The 8635-nt window shown below is 52.8% G+C and overlaps 1 protein-coding gene across 1 annotated transcript; it reads right to left on the bottom strand.

Moving 5' to 3' along the window:
- Positions 1-330: 330 nt before the first annotated feature.
- On the bottom strand, positions 331-7466 carry TSPYL2 (TSPY like 2). The gene is made up of 7 exons (XM_082681026.1): positions 6546-7466; positions 5203-5280; positions 4964-5075; positions 4731-4876; positions 4507-4604; positions 3340-4178; positions 331-1035 (listed from the first exon to the last, which is right to left on the bottom strand). The coding sequence occupies exons 1-7, from the start codon at positions 7356-7358 to the stop codon at positions 866-868; spliced, it is 2256 nt and encodes a 751-aa protein (XP_082537152.1). The 5' UTR covers positions 7359-7466; the 3' UTR covers positions 331-865.
- Positions 7467-8635: the final 1169 nt, after the last annotated feature.

Here is an 8635-nt window from a genome sequence, read left to right as displayed (position 1 = left end):
AGGGCCCAGGGCGTTCCTGTGCGCGTGCGCGGAGGGGAAGGCGTGGGATGCTGTTTGCTACCTGCCTGGGTCTGCTGCGGCCGCCCGGAGAGGGAGGGGCTTCCTCGGCCTCGCCCTGCCATTGGCCAGGATGGTCCGCATTGGCCTGACGCAACATTTCTGCGGTCCCGCGGAGCTCGCCCCCAGCCAGCCACCCCCACCCCCAGCAACTACCATCTTGCAGGCCACTGCGTAGGCGAGGCGACTACTTGCGGGCCTGTGGGAAGGGAGACTGGCTGCTGGGGACCGCGCACCGAATGGGACAAAAGACTCGAAGCAGCACTCTGAATTTGCTCAGAATTTTATTAGGATTACCAGGGTTCACAGGGAACGAGGCGGGACTTCTGGGGGAGGGGGACCAGAATACCGCAATGGCGAAGCGGCCTTGCATAGACACCGAGGCGGGCTAGCGGGCACAGCGGGGAAGGGCGAGGGATGGAGGGAAAGAGACGGGAGAACAGGGTGGCGGCAGAGACCCCCAAGGCCACAGCGGCCCTCCCCGCTTTGGGATCAAGGGTGTCCACTCCACACAGCACGAGGAGGGGGATAGAGGGGCCCTGACCAAGGCATCACAATAAATACGTTTAGCAGCACACAGAAGCCTGCGGGAGAGGAGGGCCAAAAGGAAGGGGGAATCCCCCTTTCCCTCCGCCCAAAATAAGAACTCTGCAATTACTAAACCATAAAAATAATCTTTAAACCCGTGTATGCAGTCAGTCATCCCCCAGAAGTGCAATATGGGGCCGCTCGGCCCTAGCTGATAGGGAGGGCAAATGGGGCAGGGGGAGAGGGATACAGAGAGGCAGCCCCCGCAAAGGTAAGACATTTATCCCGTTTTGCCCCTCTTCCCCAGGTTGGCCCAAGGGTTTGGGACTTGAAGCACCTCCTCCATGTCGGAGTCTTCTGAGTCTTCCCCTCCTTCTGAGTCTTCTTCGATTCCTTCCTCCTCCTCGCTTCCTTCCTCATCATCACTGTCCTCACCTTCTTGTTCACTGCCTGTACAGGGAGAGAGAAGTAAGGAGGGAAAAATGGAGGAGGATGGTTAGGTAGACAGGTAGATGTCACTCTTAACAGGGAACAGAGTCCATAGTCAGGGCTTTTGAGGGGCGGGACCATTCGCCAAAAGCCTCTGCTTGGAACAAGCAGCCAAGTCTGTGTGAACTCAAGTCCAGAAAGTAAGGGCAAGTGGGAGGGAAGCAGGAAGGCAGAGTGGGATGCCTCTGTCCTATCAAAATTGATACATCTCTAAAAGTAGCTTTTTCACCCCCTGTATGCAACGTGTGTCTCTTCCTGAGCTCTGACCTCAGCTAAATAGAACTTCTGTTCATCCAGAGGCAGCTCCCTCTCTCTTTCTCCCCAGTCTGATCCAAATAGGCCTCAGTCTGTCTTCTTCAGCCCAATTCCCCACCCCGGCTCCCACCCTAGGGTTGTACAGATAATTCTGCCTCCCCTTCTCTGAAAGAAGAGATGCCACCGAGTAGGAGGGTATGGGGCCAGCAATTCTCTCCGTTTCCCTACCTAGAAATATGTCTAGATTGTGTCTACTCGCTCATTCAATTCCTCCTTCCTCAGTGCCCTCAATGGAAGTTTGCCAGGGATTCCATGGCCAAAACCCCCAGGAGTGGTTGGTCTTCCTGCACCTTCCACCTACCCCAGGGGGCTGCCTCTCCTCCATCTGCCTGCCTACAGCCAGGCTCAAACATATCCCTTGTCCGCCTTCTGCCATCCCCTTCCTAGCCAAGGTTTGACTCTACTGCCTTAACCCCTGTTCATTTCCTTCCCATTCCTACTGTGGTCTGGCTCTACCCCCACCAATCCATTGAAACTACTCTTTCCAAGGCCACAGATGATCTATTCAGCCCCCAATCCAATGGACACATCCCAGTCCTAATTTTACTTGACCTTTCAGGAGCACTGGACACCGGTGACAATCCCCTCCTTCTCAGAATGTTCCACGACCTAGTGCTCCTCCTAACTCTACCCTCTCAGAGCCTCAGTTTCCCCATCTATAAAAGGATTAGTAGTACCTACCTCATAAGAGTTGCTGTGAGGATTAAATTAGTCAAAGCAAGAAAACCACTTAGAATAGTGCCTGGCAACATAGTAAATACTTCATTAATGTTAATTGGACCCAATTAATGTTAACTGGCTCCAGAATCCAGAGGTAGGATTCTGCTCTGGCTTATCTCCTTTCTTTACAATTTCTGACTTCCCAGGCATATCACCAACCACTTGCCTCTAAGCCACCCGTACCTTATGCCCAACAAGCCCTTCCAACTCCATGTTCCTCCCTGCATCCCATCAATCCCACCACGACGCCCTTCCCCATCCCAGGAAATGGTGCCTCCTTTGGCCAGTCATCCAGGCCAGAACCAAACCTAGCAGTCACCTTAAATACTGCCTTCTCCCTCAACCCCCCATATGCAACCCTTCTTCAGCATTTCCCAAAATGTATTCTTTGGTGGACAGTGAACAATGGCCTTTGTGATCAAGATGTTTGGGAAATGCTGACTTCCACAATGTTTAAATAGGTTTCTTAGAGCAGGACTTATCAGAGCCTTTAAGGTGCCAACATACATGTGACTCTACATAAGGATATTATTGTATGCAGTATTTCCCCAACATATTTGACCACTGAACCTTTTTGTGAGCAGCTTTGGAACCAGTGAAGGGTCCTCAGATGACAATTTGGGAAACCCTGCCCAACATACTATGCATTTTCACCCTTCCAGGTTCTTTTTCATTTGATCCCTTCCACCAGGAATGCCCCATAATGCTCCTTAATGTGAAGACAGCCTCCAATTCAAATGTCACTTCTTTTCTCTAGTTCTCTCCTTCTTGATTCTGGAGATAGAATTAGCTCCTCCCTCCTCTGGACTCACTGAGCACACTGTTCACTTCACCCCCAGCCCCCCAAACAAGCCTGGGAGTTCCCAGAAGGCCAGGGCTGGGTACAGAGTGTGCTGAATTGCAACATGTTTGACATTTTTTCCCTCTGTGTGAGAACCTGTCTTACTTAGTATATCACCCACTGCCTCCTATCTCTTCTCTCTGCTTCATTTGTCTTGTGCTCTGTTACAACCTATCTACCCATCACCAAGAATTGAAATTTGTTTTGGTTTTGTTACATTTGTGAGCTAAATGTTCCCTGACCTTGCTCTGTTTAAAAACTTACTCAGAATGCTTTTTTCTTTTCTCTACAAGAGCAGATTGTGCTCATGCCTTGATACTCTGACCATGGGCAGATTTTCTCTGAGAGAAGAGAAAGGAGGTAAGACAAGAGGTGAGGGTCTAGCTCACCTTCCTCACTGCCCTCCTCTTCTTCTTCCACTGATGATTCTTCTATGGAGATGTTCTCTACCTCGTCCTCATAGTCATCCTGGTTGGCGCTGTTATGGTGATCCTTGTCAGAGTCTTCAAGGTCATTCTCATAGTCTTCAATGTCTCTGTCGTCATCATCGCTGCCTTCATTGTCACCTTCATTGCCATCATCATCACTACCTTCATTGTCACCTTCGTTGCCATCGTTATCTTCAATATCACTGCCGTCATTGTCTCCATTGTCACTGTCGCTGCTGTCCTGGTTGCTGCCGTTGCTGCTGTGATTGCCACTTTTGGGGTTCTCATCATCACCATTGGTGTTCTCGTCACCATCGGCATTCTCATCGTTATCATCAGTGTTCTCTTCGTTGTCATCAGGGTTCTCTTCATTGTCATCAGTGTTGTTGTCTTCAGGGTTCTCATTGTTGTCATCGGGGTTCTCATTGTTGTCATCAGGATTCTCATTGTTGTCATCGGTACTCTCATTGTTGTCAGTGGTCTCGTTGTCATCAGCACTCTCATTGTTATCAGTGGTTTCGTTGTCATTGGGGCTCTCATTGTCAGTGGTCTCACTGTCAATGCTCCCATTGTGGTCAGGGCACTCGCTGTCACAGAGGCTCTCGCTGATGTCAGTTATCTCGTTGTCAGTGGTCTCGAAGCAGTCAGTGGTCTCCATGAAGTCAGAGATCTTGATGTCATGAATGGTCTCATTGTCGGTGATACCATCACTGTCTGAAGTCTCTCCAGTAATGTCTTCCATGATGTGACAGTCATCGGAGTCTTCCACGATCACCACCTCATATTCATCCCTGTTTTTACTGTGGGGAAGCCTGGGGTTGAGTATAGGGTTGGTGGGAGGTGGTGTACCCAGAGCAGACACTGAAAGGTGGTAAGCAACTGGGGAGGCAGTAGGCTACAGGGGTTCCCAGGGACGAGGCTAGGTGGGGAGAGTCCTATTTCTGCCCCTGACTACATAACCTCAGGCCGATCACACCCCATTTCTGGGCATCACTCCCCACTTGTAAAACATAGTGGACTGGATTATCTCAAAGGTCCCTGTTGGCTCTACAAATACTGTGTGACACTAGCCTAGTCTTTGCCCCACCCCTAACAAACCACCTCTCAGCCACCAACCCCCACCATCACCTTTCTTCCTTTTCTTGCTTCTTTCTGCTTGCCCTGTAGCCCCCTTCTCCCATCATGTAGTAACGCACAGGGTTAACCCACAGGTCATTCTTGATAATCTGTTGAAAGAGACAGGGGAAGGGAGAACAAAGCTGAGTACATGTCACAGAGCCTACTCCCAATACCCCACGCACCCAGGGGCAAGCTAGCAAGGCCTTCCCTGGCAATGCCAGGAGGGGCCCCACCTCAGCAATCCTGTCAGCCTCTGGGAGGCTATGGTTTGAGAACCAGCTGAAGAAGCTGTGGCTGGCATCCTGGTTCCTGTGCCTGTGGGCCTGAGGTTCCTGGCCCCGGTGCCAGCGAATTGGGGTGGAGTGAGACACCAGCCGGCCTGGGGGGGAAAGGAGGCTATGGAGAGGGCACTGGACAAGGATAGATGGGGCAGGGGGCATGAATTTGCTCTGGGACTGCCTCTTACCCGAGCGGCTGCGCTGGAACTCCTTGACGATCACCATATTTGTGAAGTAGGGGTTTGTCTGGAAGTACAGCTTCATTTTATAGCCCATGGAGATATGTCTGAGATCCTGTACCTGCTCAGGGTGGGGGTAATGGTGGAATTCCCACCACACTGTGACCCCTCCCACCCAACCTCCCCTCACCTCCAAGGACCAGATTCCTTGCCCGGTCCTGGTAGAAAAGATATCTCTTTGGCCTGACCTGCAGATTGGTCAAGTAGCGGAAAATGTCTTCATCACGTTGGTTGATCAAGATTGAAATTTTGGGGTGGTTGAGGAACTGATGGAGGGAGCAGTTTAGGTCAAGGAGTGACTGTTCAATGAGAAGGAGGGAAGGAAGGCCAGTCAGGGCTAGGCAGGGCTGAACAAAAGAGAGGCTGGAGAAGGAGAATTCCTTTTGTGGTCAATGGGACATGACCCATACTTTTATTCCCATGATACTGTCTGTGTGGTAAGAGCCTATGTTTATAAAATGTCAAACCTCTGTATTAAGTGGCCTTGCCATGGTTCATATTTGCCGTGTGTTTGGGTGCTGGGAGTCTATGTCCAAGTGATGTTGTGTCTCTGGGTGCTGAGGGCTTGTGTTCACAAGACATTGTGTGTCTGGGGGCTGAAGGCCCATGTGCAAATGGTGCTATATCTGGTTGCTGAGGGCCTGTCATCACACGATGTTATATATATTTGGGTGTTATGGGTCTGTGTCCACATGATGTTGTGTATCTGAGTCTGAGGGTTTGTGTCCAGGTGATGTTATGGTCTATGTACTGAGGACCTGTGGCCACATAATACTGTGCCTGGGTACTGAGCGCCTGTGATCATGTGATACTGAGAATGCCAAGGGTCTGTGTCCATATAATTCTATTAGGATGTTAAATCCATGTGTTCCTAACATGTTGCATGGTCCCCTAGAGATAAGCTTATCACCAATAGTGAATTCTTGTTATTTTTCCCTTTCCTTCATTTAACTCCTTTCTCTCCATTCCTAGCTACTCCTTCTCCTGATCCTTCAGGGCCCCAGTCCCTTTCTAGCCCCGTCCTCTCCAGCCAGGATTGGGGTTTGCCTAGTATCTAAGCAGAGACCTAGGCTTGCACAGCCATGTGTGACTTGGGCACCCTTTCTGGGCCATTTCTCTGCTGTGTGCCCTTCTCCTCCCTCTTCACTGTCTCTGAGTCAGTTTATCTTCTGTGTGACCCTCCCCTCCTCCTTTCTCCATCTCTGGTCCAATTTTTCTGCTGTGTGCCCCTCTACTATCCTCCCCCTTTCACCGTCTGTGATCCATTTTCTTTTATGCTATGCTCCTCCTCTCCCCCTTTCCCATCTGTGGTCCAATTTTTATGCTGTGTTGCCCCCTCCCCCCTTCACCATCTCCAGTCCAGCTTCTCTGATGTTTTGCCACACTCCTTCCATCCCTCCTCCACCAGACCTCGTCATTCTTCCAATAGGGGCCCGCCCCCACACCCTTTCACCCAGCCTGTCCCTCCCCCCCACCGCCCCCCATTTCTGGTCATGGGCTCCTGGCCCATGAATATAGATGACAAGGATACTGCTTTGACCCAGAAGCCTGGGATATGCTGGATGATGAGATCTCTGCGCTCCAGGAAGGGTCTTCGCATCTGGATGAACTTGCGCTTGAGACGGAGGAAGGCCTTGCCCGCCTTGATATTCACCGCCTCCAGGTCCAGCTGAATGTTTTCCAGCGCCTGCAGGATGCACTCTATCTTCTCGGCATTCTTCTCTCGGCTTTCCCTCTTCACCTTCCTGGGCTTCCTCTTCCTCCTCCTCCTCCTCTTCCTCACACTTTCCATTTCATCCTCGTCGTCGTCTTCCACGATGATGATGGTCTCTTCCCTCCCCCTTGGACCGGCTAACCTCTGGTACCCCCGCCCCCCTGCGCTACAGGTTTCTAGGGCCTTCTCTCCTGCAAAGCTGCTGGGCTCCGTCACCTGGAAGTCAATCTCCAGGCTTCCCCCAGAAACCTCCGAGGGAGAAAGCGTTTCCAGGCTCTCCGTGGGAGGGGGCGTCCCCCCGTACCCTGACTCGATCGCGGGCTCCCAGCCGGGACCCCCAGCCCCCAGGGTGAAGTACGCGCGGATTCCCCCCTCCTCCAGAATGACATAGGGCGGCGGCGGGGGCAGAGCGGGGCCCAGTCCCACCCCCCTCATGTCAGCCAGCACCTGTGCCGCCTCGGTTTCCTCCCGGAGCCTCGGGCGCTGCTGAGGTGGAGGCAGGGGCAGGCGCAAGAGAGGTGGAGGCGGCGGCGGCGGCGGCGGCGGCGGCGGCGGCAGCTCGCTCTGAGGGGTCTCAGAGCTACTGAGGCGGCGGGCCTTGGCCGGAGGCCCCTCATCCGGGCCGTCCATGGTGACCACGTTCGCACAGCTCAGGGGCTCGCGCTCACCCCTTCGCTCTCAGCCAGGCCGCCGCTGCCTGTCACACCTGAAGCAGAGCCGCGCCTCACGCGACGAGCTCTGCTCTCAGCCTCGCTCTGGCGCTCCCTCCCACAGCGCCTGCCCTACTCCCTCCGCGCCAAGCGCCAGACCCCGCCCCCTCGCTGACGCCAGGGGCCATCCCGCCTCTCCATTGGCTGCCAGCCGCCGCGGCTGCTCTCGCGGCCCCCCGCCCCCTGCCCGCTCGCACGCAATCTGCTTGCCAACACCGCACCTCATCACTTTCCCATTGGCTATCCTCGGGCCCGCCAATCACCGGGCCACCTCCCTTAGCGACCTTAGAGACGGTGCAGGACTATTGGCCTCGGGGAGAGCTGAAGGGAAGAAGACCCTCTACCTCACCCTGCCGACGTCTTATCCAATGGGATAAGTACCAGTGGTTCTGAAGACCCAAACGCAAAACAAAAAACAAGCGCAAGTGAGCAGGATGTGCTCAGATAGACTCGAGAGCCTCGCTGTCGTTCTCCCCCTCCTCTCCCCTCCCCGTCAGCAACTACGCACTTCTTAAATCTGCCCCTGTCCCAGCCCTGGCTTTCGCCCCTGCGGCGGCGAACTCGGAGGCGGCTCCTCGCGGCTCAGGGGGCACTCAAGGAGCCTGGGGTTTAGAAATCGAGGGTCTTTTGTTTGGGGCCAGGTTTTGACGTGGCGTTTCCCATTTCTGCAAAATAGCTCTAGCAATAATAATCGCACCAAAAAAAGTAACTTCCTCTGCGTCATGAAAATGATTGTGATTCAGTTCATCTGCTAGATCTTTCTAGGACTTTCTATGTGTTCATCGACTCCATACTTCTCCTTCCCATCCTTTCCATTTCCTCAGTGTATGCTGTTTTAAATTCTATTTTAGATTTTGGGGAGCCAGCTGGATGGTCTCTCGTGAGGCATGGTGGTGGGGTTCTGGCTTAGGTGTGGGATTCGCGTCAAGGATCTGCTCCTCACTTAAACCCTAACCAAATCACTGCCTCTCTCTGAGCTTGTTTCCTCTCCTCTAAATAAGGAGTCCCTAAAAAGACATGTAGGAAACTGCCCATTGCAGGCTTGTGGTAGCAGAGGATTGGAGGCAACCTAGAGACCCATCACCCAGGGGAATGAATAAGAAAAATGTGATACATGTATAAGATGGACCATGTTATAGAATGAATTAGGTCTACATACGGCAACATGGCTGGATCTCTCAAAAACAGAATGTTGAG

This window comes from Grampus griseus, assembly GCF_964374135.1.
Source record: "Grampus griseus genome assembly, chromosome: X".
NCBI classification, from domain to species: Eukaryota; Metazoa; Chordata; class Mammalia; order Artiodactyla; family Delphinidae; genus Grampus; species Grampus griseus.
The sequence above is the reverse complement of the archived record's forward strand: the minus strand, read 5'-3'. Positions and strand labels throughout refer to the sequence as shown.